The sequence below is a fragment of the Bos indicus genome, chromosome 8, assembly GCF_029378745.1.
Source record: "Bos indicus isolate NIAB-ARS_2022 breed Sahiwal x Tharparkar chromosome 8, NIAB-ARS_B.indTharparkar_mat_pri_1.0, whole genome shotgun sequence".
Taxonomy (NCBI): domain Eukaryota; kingdom Metazoa; phylum Chordata; class Mammalia; order Artiodactyla; family Bovidae; genus Bos; species Bos indicus.
The window spans coordinates 81,214,591-81,233,794 of record NC_091767.1 but is presented as its reverse complement, the minus strand read 5'-3'; the positions used below and the strand labels follow the sequence as shown (position 1 = coordinate 81,233,794).

Sequence of the window (19,204 nt, the reverse complement as noted above, 5' to 3'; positions counted from 1 at the left end):
GCTCTTGGATCCCTGGTTAATTGACTGAGCCTGAGTTGACTTCAGGCAGTTGAGGACCTAATGATGAAGTCCCTCTAAAACTACCTCCTTCTAGCTGGGGCTGCTGGTTGTAGGTGCCTGGTCGGGGATGCTGTAGCAGCTCAAATAGCTCAGGCAGGTGGGGTCAAGGCATGCCTAGTTCTGAAAATTCCACCTGTTTTTTTTTCCCAAAAAGTCCATCATAGAGAAGGATCCCAAGAAAAGCATTGTCAGTGGAAACAGAGTATGTTGCCCCTGGCTGAACGGCAGGCATAACTCTTCCTCTGACAGTGACAGACACTGAGAATCAAGGCTTCATATCTTAATAAAGCAGAACGGACCCCACAATGTCTGTCAGCTCATGAGCTCTTGGAATCCACTTCCAATTTAAGCAGGCTTGTGGAGATAAGCCTATTTGTGGTGCTCACAGGGAAGTGGGAGACCCTTGTCTAGAGATCGCCTAAGACTTTCTCTGGGGAGAGGAAGGGGGAGCTGACCCCATATTATGGTTTTAAGTCTTAGGGTAGTTCGGGAAAGTATCTGTGCTTTATCTGTGCTCTCTTGCTTTTACACTCAGCACCTCACTTCCCTAGGGTGACTCTGGTGTTACAGCTCTTCCCTTGTCTGCACACGGAGCAAATTCTCCTCAAAAGACTGGCTTGCCAGGACATTTGCTTTTCTTCTCCCTGTAAGTTTGGGTTGGAGGCCCTGCTGGCATATTATTATGCATTCCACCTGTGCCCTTAGGTATGAGGTCCCTAAGCCTTCCTCCACAGCCTCCATATCACTTTCCAGAAGAAACTATCAGATTTGAGATGAGGTCACATGTGAGAAGGGGCTTCCCAGGTGGCGCCAGTGGTAAAGAATACGCCTGCCAATGCAGGAGACATAAAAGACGCAGGTTCGATCCCTAGGTTGGGAAGATCCCGTGGAGGAGGACATGGCAACTCATTCCAGTATTCTTGCCTGAAGAATCCCACGGACAGAGGAGCCTGGGGGCTACAGTCACAAAGAGTCGGACACAACTGAAGTGGCTTAGCGTGCACAGGTGCACATGTGAGAAAACAGTGCAGAGGACGGATCAGAAAGACTCCGCGATTCACTGCAGAAGGAGAAGAAAGGGAAGGCCTCCCTGAAGCAGCCAGCTCTCAAGACAGCCCCAGTGACTCCTGCTCCAGGCATTCACACCCCTGTGGAGGCCCCTCCCACACTGTATCGGGGTGGCCTGTGTGACCCAAATCACTACAACGAAAAGCCCGCACACCCCAACTAGAGAAAACCGGCATGCAGCAACGAAGACCTAGTGCGGCCAAAAAAACAGAAATAAATTTTAAAAACAAACAGGAAAACAATCCTAGGTAAAATTCCTTGAAAATGTACATTCTCTCCATGCTCAGTGTACTTCCTTCTTGGTCTTTTCTTCTTTTTCTCAGCTCACTCCTCCCTCCCCAATACATCCAGACCAAGTGCCTGTGACTTTATAACGGATGGCTTTTTGAGCTTTTACAATCTGATAAGCCTATGCATGTCGCACATCACGGTGCAAATGTCCAAAGCAATCTAAAGTCAAGTAACTACATTTTAAGAGGGATGAAATCTTTAACCCCCGGGTAAAAGTCTAGTGGTGGAATTTTGGGCATCTGACAGAAAGTAGAGAATGGGTGGATAGGAGGTCTTCATGGAGTCTGAAAAATCATACTCTGTGATGACTCTTGTCACACACACACATTCCCCACCCTTCCTCTTCCCTACCCACTGTGTCCCAGGAGGGGATGAAAATCTATGTGCATTTATAAACATGCTCTGCAGTTATCTGGATGTGTGATCACTGAAATATATGCAGCTGTGTTTATTCAGCAAGCACAGCCTTGCACCTCGGCCATGTTGCTAAAATGCCTATGGGATAGATGTTTAGGTACAAGCCTGCAATTCTCTGATGTTTATAAACATCATTATTTCCCAACTGAACAATTCCTTCCAATATGAAAAGGGAAACTCTCCTACCAGGGCTCATCCCACATGCGCTGGGATACCCACCCACATGGAAGACCCCTTGGGGAGCCCAGATTAACTGTACAGGAGTTGCGGGAATGGGAGAAAACAACTGAAAATGAGAAAGAAAACAGGGTAAGATAGGGGGTGACAGCCAGGCCATGGCTTGTTGCCATTAAAGAACTAAACTAAGAACCGGTCAGAATAACAATTATTTCAGCTTCTTATTACATGTTTGTGTATTCTCAGAACAGTCAAATGAAGAGGAGATACACTGTGCTGCTGGTCTGAACGTGTCTGTCCAAATTCATATGTTGCAATCTTAGTGTCCAAAGTGTTGGTATTAGGAGGTGGGGTCGTTGGGAGGTGCTCAGGTCATGAGGGTGGAGCCCTCATGAATGAGATTGATGCCTTTATAAAAGAGGCTAGACAGAGCTTCCTGGCCCCTTCCACCAGGTAAGGTCACAGCAACACAAAAGAGGGCCTTCACCAGGACCTGACCACGCTGGCACCCTCATCTCAGCCTTTTAGCCTCCAGAACTGTGATAAATTAAGTTCTGTTGTTTATAAACCATTCTCTCTGCAGTATTTTGTTATAGCAGCCCAAATGGAAATGGACTATGATGTCAACTAAATACGTTTGCTTATCTTTTTTGAGGGGAAGCCATCTTTACAACTTGTAGGGAATAGGCTCAACCCATATATTTTCTTTATTTTTTCTTTTCGCAGTTGGAGTGAAAGGGAGTTATTTTTAGTTTTAAAATACTACTTTCCATAAAAATCACCCATTTTCAGAGACTTGATTATCACAGATGAACAACTGGGGAGAAGGTGGCTTCAACAGACGGGAGGTGATGAGCCCGCTGCCGCTGTGGTGTGGCTTGATTCGATGTTTTTCCGCACTGAGGCACTGATCTGGTCACTGGAGGCCAGGAGGCCACAGGTATGACAGGTTGGTGATTCACATTCTGTCATATTTCAGATTTTCAAATACTTCATATTTCAGAATATTTCAGATTCTCTGTAACTTCCCAGTTACAAAGTCTTCAGGACTCCTCTGATTCCTTTTTTCCTGTTCTCCTTCCTGCCCCTGACCTTTTTTTATGGCTCCATGTTCTCGTTAAACCTAAGTTAGTTTCCGTTGTAGGTAAGCAACCCTCTTGCTTTCTGTGACATAAAAACCAAGAGCCAGACTACTAAAACATGAAGTGTCAACCAGAACTGCCCCCTTACCTTCCTCTCTCATCTCTACACACATACACACACCTCCCACACACACAATCTCTCTCTCTCACACACATCCCTTCTGTATTATCATTCTTCTTCACAGTGTGATCACCAAAACCAGGACTCACCAATCATACTCATCAATCATACTGAACATATATAATGAGTACAACGAGAATACTGGTTTGACTTGGATAGATTCTGGTATAGTCAAAATGGACTGGACTAAAAGGGGCTTTGAGTCAGAAACTCACCTCTTCTTCAACAGAGATGTTTTGGGTGCAAAGCTAGCGAGCTGTTTGTAAAGGCAAAGACAGTGCTTCTCATCTGGAAGCCCCTTATGGGTATAGGATTTTATGTATGGAAAACATTTGGAGATCCTCTCATGGAATTTTCTCATTTTACACATGAGGAAATTAAGCTCCAGAGATGTAAAATGACTTCTCTGAAGTCACACAGCTAGTTGGCAGCCTACCTTTTGAGTACTCGGGTCTCTTGGCTCTCACCTTCTAGATTCTTTTCAACTCTCCACACTTTTGGTTATAGGTCATTTTTATTTGTTATTTTTTGTTGATTTTGGTTATTCATGTCTTGTTATTGTTGTTTGATTGTTGTTGTAGTTATACAATGATATTATAGAATTAATGTGTATTTCCCCTTCAGTTTTCATGAATTTTATATTGGTTTCTTGAAGCAAATAGGGGAGAAAAAAGGTATTAATTACAGAAATGTTCATTTTAGACCTGAAGTTGCTTCTAAAATATCTTCTGTTCATTCTTTTAATTTTAAAACTGTATAGTGAGATACAAAAAAAATGAAACTATTTTATTGTATGTGTGTGTGAGGGGGACATGTATTAACATCTGATTTTGATGTTAAACTAAAAATATTCCAAAGGTCTACATCTTCTTTGGTCCAATACCTGAACAATAAATATAATTTTTAAAAATCATTCTCTCCTTAGTATTTTGCCAACATCATTCTGACTTTATCTAAAACAAAGCAACATCATAGTGATTAAGGAAATTTTTAATTTTATTATGATTTTAAGTTATAATGTATTTTCCTAGTCAGATATTTTAAACAATGACCAAATAATTGTTGCTTCTAAAATAAATTTCCTATATTTAACTGGATTTCCCCTCCATTCAACTCATTCAGTGATGTCATCAGCTTAAGCAAGATCTCCTAGACCACTTGGCTGGTTCCACAACTATCTCAGTGATCCAAAGGGGAAAAGGAATGAATTACCAGAAAGAATGCTTTGATTTTAAATAACATTTTATTCACTGAAATGAAAAAATGCAGGAAACACATAAACTTTGAATAAAGGTTTCCATTTTTTAAAGTTTTTTTTTCTAAAGTATGCTGAGGCTCTAGAATCAAAAAGATATTGTCTTCTTCTTATCTAGCTTAGCAACAATAATGGCTCCAGTTCTCATCTAAGTATTTTTAAAGGGCACACATACTCACACACCACACAAAAGTAAGTACTTTTTCCAAGAAGCATGTATCATATTGTTATGTATGTGTTTGTTTTATCAGTCATTTTTAAAGGTCATTTAAAATCTAGTATCTGAATGATGGAGGCAAGAAAGAGCAAGTAGATTCGAGAGAAGCCAGAACTCCACAATGGTTGAAAGAAAGTAGGAAAATATAGTTTTTATATTTCCAACTATTTCATCTTAGAACTAGAATAACAATGAGGGAGAGTAAGTTATTGACAATGACAGAAAAGAAATACTCTTTTACAGCGGCAAATATATTTTCAGTTCCCATCTAGAAAACATTGCTACTTGATAAGAAAATGGGGTGACAGCTCTTAGGAAAGGGGAATTTCAGGGTGGAAAGAGGATTATTTTTTCAAATTTGAAATTTATTTTTGATGACTTTTTTATCAGTTTTAGATTTATTTTTAAATATTTATTTATTTTTGGCTGCTTCAGATCTTAGTTGCAGCATCTGAGATGTTTTATTGGGGGTATGCTGGCTTAGTTGCCCCATGGCATGTGGGATCTTAGTTCCCTGAGCAGGGATCTTAATTCCCTGAGCATCCCCTGCATTGGAAGGCAGACTCTAAACCACTGGAGCATCAGGAAGTCCCTAGATGTGTTTTTAAAACTACAAAGATAAAACACAGACTTCCCATATATTCCATACTCAGTTTTCCCTACAACTTACATTAGTATATTTGTCACAGTTGACACATTATTATTAACTAAAGTTCAGATTTTGCTGATTTCCTTAGTTCTCTCTTTAAAAAAAATCCTTTATATACTTTTCTATTCTAGAATACTACATTAATTTTAATCATCATGTCTCTTTAGGCTTCTATTGATTGTGATAGTTTCTGAAGACTTTACTTATGTTGGCTTTGAGAGTTTTGAGGAGTACTGGTCAGGTATTTTGTTAAAAGTCTGATTTATCTGATATTTTCTCTTGGTTAGATCGGGGCTATGGGTTTTGAGGAGGAAGATCAAAGATGCTATTTTCATCACATACTATCAACATGACTCATCAGTGTTGATGTCAGCTTTGATCTCCTTGCAGAGGTCATGTTTGTCAGGTTTCACTAATGAAAATTTACTTTCTCCTTCTTTCCATACCGTCCTCTTTGGAAGGAAGTCATTATGAATAGTCCTCACTTAAGGAGGGAGGAATTATGTTCTACCTTCTTGAGGGCAGAGTTTCTATGTAACTTGGACATCTGCACCATGGATTTGGCCATTCTCCCCATTTGCTTATTTAAGTCAATCACTTTTTTATATTAGTATGGACTCATGAATATTTATTTTAAACTTTGGGTTATCATCTAAAACTATTTTACTTTGTTGCTTAGTTTTGGTCACTAGGAGTTCTTTCAGATGAGTCCTTGGACTTTAATACACTCATGCAATTCCAGGTTCTTATTGCTGTTGTTAGAGCATTTCCTTATTTTCTGGCACAATAGATGCTACATCTTTTATGTTTCCTGCTCTAGCCCCAGCCATTTCTCCAAGAACTCTGGTTCCTTCACTGGAGCATGATATTAGAAACCAAGATCTGGGCACCAGGGAGTACTCACTGCTTCTAAACCCACTCAGATGAGAAACAAGGAAATACATGTGTGTATGCTAACGCTTGCTAACACCCCATATGTATAATTATTTCTACATGCAACCATCTGTATCTGTACTATGCTAAACGTGAGTTCATAGTGATGTCTCCCATTCTAATCCATTTCCACATGAATCATTCTATCCTCTTCCCCTTGCTCATCTGTAAACTCCCACTTCAACAGTGAGAAACCTGGCTCCCATCATCTGCATCCATTTACTAAATTACTCAATTCCAGTATACATGTAGAGTGGTACCAGAATTGTTAACCTGTATTCCCATGGGAAACAACTCTATCAACTATAGTGCAGTAATTATCTACAGTTCCTTTTGCTTTCAGCCTTACAGATTCAACTCATTCTAAAGTTACTTAGGTCAGCACATTTTCCCCTCTACTCTCTTCAATGAGATTGTTTCATACATTTTTAATATAGCTAGATTGTTCCGTCACATTTTATAATTTCCTCCTGGGATCCTCTGACCTCCTAAGTGATTATTTATTTACATATTATCAAACAAAATAACAAATTTTATTCTCAACAAACCAGTCAATCCTAAAGGAAATCAACCCTGACTATGCATTGGAAGAACTGACGCTGAAGCTCCAATACTTTGGCCACCTGATGCAAGGAGCTGCCTCCTTGGAAAAGACCCTGATGCTCCAAAAGATTGAAGACAGGAGGAAAAGGGGACAATAGAGGATGAGGTGGTTAGATGGCATTACCAATTCAATGGACATGAGTTTGAACAAACTCCAGGAGATAGTGAAGGACAGGGAAGCCTGGCATGCTGCAGTCCATGGGGTCATAGGGTCCAAAATGACTAAGCAATTGAAAATTCTCAACAAGGTGTAGAATGAGAGTGGGAAGGGGAGAAGCCACTGTTGGAACTTGAAAGGACAGGTACAAGGTTAGAGTTTTTCTTAAATTTCTGTCTAGTATCTGCTTAAAAATGGAAAATTTTTGAAAGCTAATATAATTCATTTTTTTAAAATGTATTGAAATCTTTGCTTACAATAAGGGACATGGTAAAAATTAAAAGAAACACAGCTCCTTTACACAATTAAGACATAGATTTTTCTAGGAGCTTTCAGTAACTTTATAGAATATTCCTACTTGTAAAATGAGAATAAAAAGTTTCTCATCCAGACTAAAAATTTATAGTAGTTGATAGTATTCTGCCATTCAATGGTAAAAATTTAACCACTACTTTAATTTGAAACCCTGGTGATTACTAACAAGAAATTATTTCTATCTAGCAACCTGGAATCCTTGGACATTTTAAGTCCTTACAGTATCCAAATAGTTACCAGTATATACCTAGATTTATTCTTAAACATGTGGGAGAATTTAGTGACCATTCACGGAAGATTCATTGTGACTGTAATAAAATTCCCCCAAAAAAAGAAAAAAGAAGGGAGGAAAAATCTTTTAAGGTTTAAAAAACAAATTTATTATCTCTGTAAGACTCCATAAATGTCATTTATTTACTAACATATAATTACAGACTTCCAAGGATACAGTTTAAACTCTTGCTGGATCATGTATTTATTGAATATTCAGAAAAGGAGACATCAAGAGTAAATTCAAGTCAAACTTTCAGGAGTAAAATGTGCCCAAGGACCTTTTGAGAGTTTTTTTAAGGAAACTAGCATTTATCAACAACTCATTCCTACTCAACACTTCATATGTAATGTAATTCACAAGTCTAGTCTCTGTAGTAAACACAGAGAAGAAAGTTATGTTTGAGACCATGAATGAGTATTTCTTCCAAATACTGTCAATAGTTTCTTCTTCGCCATTACTCTAATTCAAAAATGAAATATCTGGAAGTATGAAAACTAGAATTTCCTAGTTAAATATTCAGAGACAGTATATTGTTAAATCTTATTAAAAGCTCATCTTTAATAATTTCCAAAAAATTTAAAGATACAATAAGAACATCTATTTCTTTCCTTCACAGACTCCCAAGAATATTCAGTAAGTAATTCTATAAACAAATCACTATGCTTTTCTACTGATGTAAATTTGCACTACCCTGCCCTATCCCAAAGGCTGCCTCAGATTCTAGCAGAAATAAGACAGGAAGTGAACTCATTCTGAGCAGGGAGAGAGACCAGAGCAGGAGGTAAGACTGGAGGCAAGGAGTGGGATAATGAGAGCTCAAACTCAAGGTGATGCTTTAAAAAAATATAATCTGAAAGGGTTTTTTGAGGGGGGTGAGTTACGGGAGAGATGTAAGCAATTTATCTAGACCACTGCCTTCATTAAGGGAGTCCTCTGCTATATAAGAAGGCACTTCAAAAACATGCTCACAGAGAGAAACATTCTTCCAACTAAGCCCTGCAATAATTACTGTATTGATTCACAGTACATTAGCACAAATAAATAGGTAAAATAATGAGGAATCAATAAAGTTTGACTTGAAAATTCTCAAATTCTAAAAACCCTAAACTGCTGGAGGAAGAGAAGAAAAGAATTGCCTATATACTCCCCCGAACACTGACGTTTCATCAATTCTGCCTCTCCACACATAAAATCAGGAGTCCCCTTGGTGTCAAATACCCAGAATCACAGCCAAAGAAGCAAGTGTCAACTCAGCAGGACTGACTGTCACACTCCTCAGAAACAGATCTCCCCAGTGCGTTGAGGGCTCACTTTATATAATAACTGATGAAGTCCACGGAGGCATAGCTGCCAAGAGATGGATACAGTAAGAAAGTCACAAAGCAGAGCTGGCTTTATTTGGAAGCACTTTGCCAGAATTCACACCAACCCAACACAGCAACTATTTATTCCCTCGGGGGAATATGAAGGAACTTTGGGAAAATATTTGCTCAAAGACACATATCGTTTCCATCTACAGTACTGGAAGTTGCTAGCAGAGATCTCAACAGAGAGCTAGGCTTGAGATTTAACCATTAAATCTGACTTTCAGTCTCCTAACTCAGAAATACAGGGGCTTAATAAAGTAATCTTTTTCATCTTCAGGGAAGTAATCCTATTAAGAGTTCAGCATGCCTGGGAGTTTACCTGTTTCCCTGAGGGTCGAAGGACTTAAGGTTAGATGGGTAATGCCACAGAATAAAGAGGAGCATCTTTGCAAAGGTTCATCTCCCAGTGTGTAAGATTAAAGACCAGGGAACTGCGGAGTACCCAGATAACCTACCTGCCACTCTGGTCTGAGGTCCATGTAACTGATCGCCCCTGGGGTTTGGTTCTGTATTGTATCCTTATGGCATGAGGAAAGTCAGTAGCTGTCTGAGCCCCTGTCTTCCTGATCTGTAAGCTCCAAGTGTCAGTGTCAAATAGGAGTTCCCCACAGCCAGGAGCCTGGCTGCAGCGAGCGTAATAGTCTAACTGCTCCCTCCAACGATCTGCAGGCAGAGCCATGAGTTCATGTACAATCTGATTCCTGAGCTTGGGAGACCTTGTAAATTTTTCAATACCTGGCACAGCAGCAACATCCACCTCCTCAACCTTTAACACAGATAAATCACAGCAGTCCAACACTAGCAAAAATTCCTCACTCCCATGATTCCCTGTGTCACAGCAGTACTTTGAGCTAGAAATCCCAGAAGCCTGTTCCTGGTTGTCATGGTTACCATCTTTACCAGAAGTATCTTTTTCACCTTTACCACAGATTACAAAATCATTATATCCTATTTTAGATGAGAAGGTCTTTGTATTTGTCACAGGAATCTGGCAGGGTTCAGGCATCCTAAATTTGCAGGCTTCATTTGACTCTGATGGGCAGGCTACCTCGGTGGAACTACTCCGTTTCTTGAATCTGTTTCCAGACTCGAGGAAAAGCACTATGGTGCCTTCAATGACTTGACTTTCAAAATCCACATCTAAATCCAGTACATAGTGTTTCACAAGTATGTGGCTGGTGTTGGCCACGAGAGGCAGGTCATCTCGAGAGGGATCCAGCTTTTTGTCCATGGTAGTACTGTTCAAGAATTTTGGTAAAATCTCAGAAGGGGCTTCCTATTAGTCCCAGTCTTCCAGAGTCATAAATGGCTGCTTTCCAAAAAACACCTGATGTCACAAACTGGGGTTCCACAACTTTCATCCCCTGGTAAAGAAGAAAAACACAATCAGACAAAATCCCAAATAAGATCCTTTGCTCCTGCAACTGCTGCTTCTGCAAGTTGATTACCTCCTTAAATAATTCCACAGTGTAGTAGAAGCTCATGGCTACAAGGCAGACTAATCTTTTTGGCTGACATCAAACTACATTATGGATTTCTAAAAATATTTCAGTTATCAGTGGAATAAAAGAGGCCTCCACAAAACCAGAAGAATCATGTTCCTAACTATTGTAGAACAGTCCTTGTCTTGGAAAAGAACGACTGTTGGGCAAAAATGTAACTGAGCATCACTGCACCTCTTGTTTTAAAAGATATTAAATGTATTTTTAATTTTGTGCATCAGAAAAAAAGTGATTGTTTTTCTACTGTGATTCTAAGTAACAGATGTGAATGAAGGCTAAATGGCCTCATACGTTTTATTCTTTGAGAATAATAATTTAATACATACAATGTAACTCCAGGGATTAATGTACTTTTCACATTAGGACTATTCTCATATCAGCACTTCCAGTAAATTACAGGAAAATGAGCCAATTTACCAGGAGTGCATTCGAAGTATTCCTTTGAGATTGTTCACAGAGATTTTTCAAATTTATAGTTAAATACTCAAGGTATATCATTACATCTTAATAGCTGAAAACCCATTAACATTCTGGATAATAGCCTTCTTGTGGCAAACAAAAAGGTCTTCTCATTGGAAAAAAAAAAAAAAGTATGCAAATACCTATAAAAGGAAAGAAAGAAATTAAAATGTAGAAACAGATGTTGTAATAAAATACCCAAGTTCTTCGTAAAAGTTCTGAATCAAAATGTAGTCTTATTTTAGAACAGCAATCCAACTAAAAGAAAAATTATTTTAAATTATTTCAGTCCCTGTTGTGTACCTAATTTCTTTCAACATATTTTAACCAAAAAATGAAAAAAAAAAATGGCAGAGGAAAGGAAATGAAAACTCTGACAAAGCAGATTTACTTAAAATCACTTTTGTATTTCTAAATATCAAGAGGTATTCTTTCATCAACTACAAAACAACATTACTTGTTTGACTTTTCAACTAAAATTGAGCCCTCCCTTTTTATTGTTTAAGTCCTCCTCACTTTCCTTCTAACTTTATCTGCTAATCTCCTAGATTATTTCCTTTCCTTCTAGAATCTTATTTCAACAATTAAACCTATTGAATTTTCATTTTCTACCTCCCTACAAGCTATTTCCTCATCAAAATCTCACCTAGCCTTAAAAGGATCTGGCTTCTGGCAGACTTGTACAGTCTAGTTTCAAGCTATTTTCCTTGTCATGGAGACCACACCCCCTTCAAATCCTTGTCCTCTAGTCAAAGGGCATACTCAGGACTCCTCTGGTGGTCCAGTGGTTAAGATTCCAAGCTTCCACTGCAGGGGCCTCCGGTTCGGTCCTTGGTCAGGTAACTAAGATTCCACAGGACTCAATGGTGTGGCCAAAAAATAAAGGCCTGCTCAATCCACTGCTCCCTAAAGATGACCTGACACCCTACCTCCATGCTTTCTGGACTACTATGTCATGCCTGGAGTGCTCCTGGCTCCCACCTTCCATATCCATCTCCCAAATCTATTCTCCCTCCACATAGTTTAAGTGCAGTTGCCTCCTGAAACCCTTCCTGCTCCCTTCTCTCCCCTCCTCCCCCCACCAAACTATGAGTGTTCATATACACTTTGACTTTTAGAATGATAAGAACCGAGAGTAATCAGGGATGTAAAAGAATAGTCTGAGATCACTTTATGGAGAAGCTGGCACACACTCTGGGCTCCCAGGTGCTGCTAGTGGTAAAGAACCTGTAGGTGCTGTTAGTGGTAAAGAACCCATCTGCAATGCAGGAGCCACAGAAGAAACAGTTTGATCCCTGGGTTTGGAAGATCCCCTGGAGGACGGCATGGCAACCCACTCCAGTATTCTTGCCTGGAGAATCCCATGGACAGAGGAGCCTGGTGGGCTACAGTCCATAGGGTCACACAGAGTCAGACACGACTGAAGCGACTTAGCACACATGCATGGCACACACTTTAGTCCTAGGAAAGTCAATGGGCAAAGGAAATAAGCTAGGGTATTTTCCTTTCAGTGTGAGAACTGAAATTGTCATATTATTTATAATAAACTTCAGTAAAGCTACTGGCTATATTTATGTAATTAGAAACAACAGATTGTTAAAACTTGACCCTGCTGGATTTTGGAGTTGCTATAATGTACTATTTTGTTGATTGGGCTATTAAAACATTGTTTTTTGTTTAATTAAAAAATTCCTGGACACACATAAGGAAAACTCTGAATCAACTAAGAAAAGGGTTAACTTGGTGGCTGTCTAAACTATTAAATTTGAAAAAGAATACATTAGAATTTGTAATAATATAGATAAAACCATTTATTATCTAATAATAGAGTCCCAATGTGAAAGTTAATATAATTTAACAATAAAATATGTTGTGTAGAGTGGTTTTCACCACTTTTGTCCCTGGTGGCTATCCCTAGGCTACCTTAGAGCCCTGTCCATCCAAGACTGTTAATGCCACTTTGTCTGTCACCCTAACTGGAAATCTTCTGGTCCTCTTTATGAGATTTTTAAAAAACTGAAGTGCATTTGATTAAAAATATTATATATAAGCTATAGGTGTATAACACAGTGACTCACAATTTCTAGAGGTTATACTCCATTTATAGTTATTATAAAATATTGGCTATATTCCTTATATTGTACAATATATCCTTGTAGACTATTTTATACAAAATAGTTTGTACCTCTTACTCCTTTACCCTTATGTGCCCCTTCCCCTTCCCTCTCCCCACCCATAACCACCAATTTGTTCTCTATATCCATGAGTCTGCTTTTTTTGTTGTTATATTTACTAGCTTGTTGATTTTTTCAGATTCTACATATAAGTGATCTCTGACAGTATTTGTCATTCTCTGTCTGACATTTCACCTAGAATTATACCCTCAAAGTTCATCCATGTTGCTACAAATGGCAAAATTTTTATTCTTTTCTATTGCTTCATAGTACTCCATTGTGTACATATATATACACCACACTTTCTCCCATTCAGTAGACTGTCTTTTCATATAGATAGATAGATACATACATACATACATACACACACACCACATCTATTCATCTGTTGATGGACATTTACATGGCTTCCATATCTTGGCAAGTGTAACAATGTTAATTAGAACACTGAGGTGCATGTATCTTTTCAAGTAAGAGTTGTCTTTTTGGATATATACCCAGGAGTGCAATTGCTATGGTTGTTCTATTTTCAGAATTTTGAGAAACTTACATACAGTTTTCCACAGTGGTTACAACAATTTACACTCCCACCAACACTGTGCAAGTTTCCTTTTCTTCACATTCCAGCCAATGCTATTTGTGTTCTTTTTGATGACAGCCATTCTGCTAGGTGTGAGGTGGTCTTTCATTGTGGTTTTGATTTGCATTTCCCTGATGATGATGAGTGATGTTAAGCATCTTCTCTTGTAATCATGTTGCTTGTTTTTTATGTTGAACCATATGAACTGTTTATATATTTTGAATATTAACGCTTTATTGGTCACATCATTTGCAAAGATTTTCTCCCATTCAGTAGGTTGTCTTTTCACTTTGTTGATGGCTTACTTTGCTATTTAAAAGCCTTTAAGTTAAATTAGGTCCCATATATTTATTTTTGCTTTTATTTCCTTTGTTTGGGAGATAGAGCCAAAAAAATATTGCTATGATTTATGTCAAAGGGTGTTCTGCCATGTTATTTTTCTAGCAGTTTTATGATTTTAGGTCTTACATTTAGGTCTTTAATCTATTTTATTTTTTGGAATAGTGTTAGAGAAGGTTCTAATTTCATTCTCTAACATGTAAATGTCCAGTTTTCCCACCACAATTTATTAAAGAGACTATCTTTTCTCCCTTGTATATTCTTGCCTCTTTTGTCATTGATTAATTGAATATAAGTGCATTACTTTAGTTCTGGGCCTTCTACCCTATTTCATTGGTCTATATTTTGCTTTTGGCCAATAGCACTGTTTTGATTACTGTAGCTTTGTAGTATAGTCTGAAGTCAGAGAGTATGGTTCCTCCATCTCTGTTCTTCTTTCTCAAGGTTGCCTTGGCTTTTGGGGATCTTTTGTGTTCCCATACAAATGTAAAAATCTTTTGTTCTAATTCTGTGAAAAATACCATTGGTATTTTGATAAGGATTGCATTAAACCTGTAGATTTCTCTGGATAGTATATCATTCTAACAATATTGATTCTTCCAATCCACAAATATTTGCTTGTGTCATCTTCAATTTCTTTCAGTATAGGATTTTCTATGAATAGTATCATGTAACCTGCAAACAGTGACAGGTTACATTTTTTCAATTTGTTGATGCAGTGTATTACACTGATTGATTTGTGGATATTGAAAAATCCTTGCATCCTTGGGGTAAATCCCACTTGATCAGGGTATATGATCCTTTTAAAGTATTGCTGGATTTGGTTTGCAAATATTTTGCTGAGGATCTCTGCATCTATGTTCCTCAGTGATATCAGTCTGTAATTATCTTTTTGTGTGTGTGCATGCTTAGTCACTCAGTCCTATGTGACTCTGTTGAGATCCCATGGACTATAGTCTGCCAGGCTCCTCTCTCCATGGGATTTCCCAGGCAAGAGAATACTAGAACGGGATCTTCCTGACCCAGGGATTGAAGCCATGTTTTCTGTGACTCCTGCATTGCAGGCCGATTCCTTACCTGGTAACTCAGCTGGTAAAGAATCTGCCTGCAATGCAGGAGACTCCAATTCGATTCCTGGGTTGGGAAGATCTGCTGGAGAAGGGATAGGCTACCCACTCCAGTATTCTTGGGCTTCCCTGGTGGCTCAGATGGTAAAGAATCCACCTGCAATGCAGGAGACCCAGGTTCAATCCCTGGGTTGAGAAGATACCCTGGAGAAAGGAATGGCTACCCACTCCAGTATTCTAGCCTGGAGAATTCCATGGACAGAGGAGCCTGGTAGGCTACAGTCAATGGAGTCACAAGAGTCAGACATGACTGAGAGACTTTCACTTTTCCTTACCTGCTAAGTATTTGGGTGTGTGATATCTTTATCTCGTATCAAGGCAATGCTGGTTTCATAGGATGAATTTGGAAGTGTTTTTTCCTCCACAATATTTTGAGAAGGATAGGTGTTAACTCCTCTCTAAATATTTGGTAGAATTCACCTGTGAAGCCATTTGGTCCTAGACTTTTCCTTGTCAGAAGTTTTAAAATTACTTATTCAATTTCATTACTGGGAATTAGTTGATTCAAATTTTCTGTTTCTTCTGGTTCAGTCTGAGGAGACTGTATGTTTCTAAGAATTTGTCCATTTCTTCCAGTTTATCCAGGTTATTGGCACAGAGATGGTCACAGTAGTCTCATGATCTTTTCTATTTCTCTGGTGTCAGTTGTAACTTCTTTTTCATTTCTGGTTTTATCAACTTGGGCCCTCTCTTTTTCTTGATAGGTCTAGTTTATCAACTTTGTTTATCTTTTCAAAGAACTAGCTTCTAGTTTCATTGGTCTTTTCAATTGTTTTAGCTTCTATTTCATTTAGTTCTGCTCTCATCTTCATTTCTTTCCTTCACTATCTTTGGGTTTTATTTGTTCTTCTTGCCATAGTTCCTTTAGGTGTAGGGCTTAAGGTTTTATTTTGCTTTGTTTTTCCTATAAGTTATGATATAATTTTTCCCAGGTTCATTGAGATATAATTCATCAACATTTTATTTTTTCCTTTCTCTTTTCTTTCCTGAAGTATAATTAGTCTACAATGTCGTGTTACTTTCTACAACACAGCAAAGTGATCCAATGCACACACTTTTATATTCTTTTCTTTATGGTTTACCATAGGATATTGAACATATTTCTTCTGAACTATATGAATATAGTGCTATACAGTAGGTCTTGGTTGTTCATCCATTCTATATATAAAAGTTTACATCTGTTATAGGGATAGGTTGTTTATTTGAGATTTTACTATTTCCTGAGGTAAGCCTGTATCATTATACAATGCCCTCTGAGAACTGCTTTTGTTATGTCCTATAGGTTTTGGAATGTCTTCATTCTCATTTGTCTCTAGGTTTTTCTTTTTTTAATTTCCTCTTTTATTTCTTCAGTGAGCCACTGGTTGTTCAGCAACATATATATAAAATTGTTTTAAGTTGCTGATCTCTTAATTTCAAATGCATTTTAGTAACCCAACATTTGTATTCTTCTCCCCTCATGATTACTATTTTTGATTATCATTGTGCTTAGTTGCTCAGTCGTGTCTGACTCTTTATGACCACCTGTAGCCCACTAGGCTCCTCTGTCGAGGGGATTCTCAAGACAAGAACACTGGAATGAATAGCCATTCCCTTCTCCAGTGGATCTTCCCAACCCAGGGATCAAATCCAGGTCACCTGCATTGCAGCCGGATTCTTTACCATTTAAGCCACCAGGAAAGCCCAGTTTTTATATCATATTTGAAATCTAATTGTTTTGTGTTGCCTTAACTGCTTATTGTAGATACAGATGATTTTACTAGTTTTGTCTTTAACTTTCCTAGTAGCTTTGTACATGGAAGATTTCCTACCTTTATAGTATGTTTGCCTTTATTGATGAGTTTTTCATTTTGTAATTTTACTTGTTTCTAGTTGTCACCTTTTCTTTCTCATCTAGAGAAGTTCCTTTAACATTTGTTGTAAAGCTGATTTGGTGGTGCTGAATCCTTTTAGAGGATGCTTGCCTGTAAATGTTTTGATTTCTCCATAAAATCTGAATGAGAGTCTTGCTGGGTAGAGTATTCTTGGTTGTAGGTTTTTCCCTTTCATCACTTTAAATATATCATGTCATTCTCTTCTGGCCTGCAACATTTCTGCTGAAAAGTCAGCTGATAGCCTTATGGAAGTTCCCTTGTATATTACTTATTGCTTTTCACTTGCTGCTTTTAATATTCTCTACTCTTAAATTTTGTCATTTTAGTTACAGTGTGTCTTGGTGTGTTTCTCTTTGGGTTACTCCTATATGGAACTCTCTCGGCTTCCTGATGACTGTTCCCTTTCAGCTATTATGTATTCAAATATGTTCTCAGCCTTTTGCCTTCTGAGACCCCTATAATACAAATATTAGTGCACTTACTCTCAGAGATCTCTTTAACTGTCTTCATTTCTTCTTTTCCTTTTATCTGCTCAATGTCAGTGATTTCCTCTACTCTGTCTTCCATCTTGCTGATCCCATCCTCTGTATCATTAAGTCTACTGTTGAATCCTTCTAGTATATTTTTCATTTCACTTATTGTATTCTTTATCCTTGTTTGGTTGTTCTTTATATTTCTCTTTGTTAAACATTTCTAACTTTTCACTTTGTTAATCCATTCTTCTTTCAAGTTCTTTGATCATATTTGTGATGATTACTCTGAACTCTTTCTTGGTTAGATTACCAATCTGGAGACTTCACTGAGTTTTTCTTGAGTTTTATCTTATTCCTTTGTCTGGAATATGTTTCTCTGATGCCTCATTTTGCCTAAGTTGCTGTCTATATTTTTACTTATAAGGTTAATTATGTTTCTTGACCCCAAAAAAGTAGCCTTCTGTAGGAGCAGTCCTGTGTCCTAGTAGTGCATCCTCCTCTCATCATCCAAGCTGTATGTTCTAGGGGTTGCCCCATGAGGGCTGTGTGGGTCCTTCTGTTGTGGTAGGCTATGTAGGTGGTCTAGTAGTCTTTGTTGGCCCTAATCCACTTGATTGCCAGGCCCTGTGCTTGTGTGGAGGCTTCTGGCAGATGGTTGGCTGGGCATGGTCACAAAATGACTGACTGCAGAACCCCAGGGGACTCTGGGGATAGTGCAGAGTCAGGGTTCAGAAGATTCCAGGGCTGTTGATTCCCTACTGATGGATGAAGCCACGTCCTGGGATTAGTGTTGGACTATTGGCTCACAGAGCTGGGTCCTGGAGTCTGCCTACATGGCCCAGGGATCCCAGAGCTGGTATCAGATCACTGGTGGGGAACGGCTAGTTCTTGACACAGGGGGTATGGTGTTTGGGATGTTCCAAAGCTTGTGTTTATGTGCCAATAAGCAGGGACAGGACCCAGCTGGTTTCAGGGCAGAGTCTGGCCTGCTCTAGGCAGGCTGGGTCCATAGGCTGTGAGATCACAGTTTTCTTGTATCTGGTGATTTGTATCTGGTGGGTGGAGCTGGGTCCTGGCCTCTGGTGGGCAGGACAATACCTAGAGGCACATACAGAGGTGGCTGTGGATTCAGGAACTCTTCAGGCAGTTCATCTGCTGAGAAGTGGGTCTGTATTCCAAACCAGTTCATTGTTTCACCGGAGATGCTCCAGCACAGGTGCCTACAAACTGTTGGGTGGAGCCAGGCCTTGCAGCTAATGAGCTAGAGGAAGGGTTTCACAATGTTGCCTACCAGTACCAGTATCCACACAATAGCAGCTCCCCAGTATGGGTGCCACCAATGTCTATGTCCCCAGGGTCAGCTGCAGCTACCCCTGCCTTTCTGAGAGACCTCCAAAACCATGGGTACATCTGGTCCAGGCTTCTATCAAATTACTGCTTTTCCGCTGGGTCCAAGAGCATATGAGATTTTATGTAGTAAATACTTTAAGAGTGAAGTTTGTTTCCCACTAGTCCTTTGGGATTCCTGAAATTAAGTCCCACTGGTCCTCAATGCCAAATGCTCTGGAGGCTTGTCTTCCTGGAGCAGGAACCCCAAACTGGAGAGCCCAACGTGGGTCTCAGAATACTC

At 39.0% G+C, this 19,204-nt stretch overlaps 1 protein-coding gene across 19 annotated transcripts in view; it reads right to left on the bottom strand.

The window, feature by feature from the left end:
• Positions 1-19,204, bottom strand: part of AOPEP (aminopeptidase O (putative)) — a 422,437-nt gene that overhangs the window by 343,077 nt on the left and 60,156 nt on the right. For 18 of the 19 annotated variants that reach the window (XR_011567945.1, XR_011567946.1, XM_070794246.1 and 15 more), the window contains one exon: positions 9,502-10,410. The exons of the other annotated variant lie outside the window; for it this stretch is intronic. Coding sequence is in view for 16 of the 18 variants with exons in the window: in XM_070794246.1 (XP_070650347.1) it covers positions 9,502-10,277 (776 nt within the window). In the remaining 2 variants the exon portion in view is untranslated. The remainder of the gene's footprint in view (positions 1-9,501; positions 10,411-19,204) is intronic. 19 annotated transcript variants of the gene reach the window in all.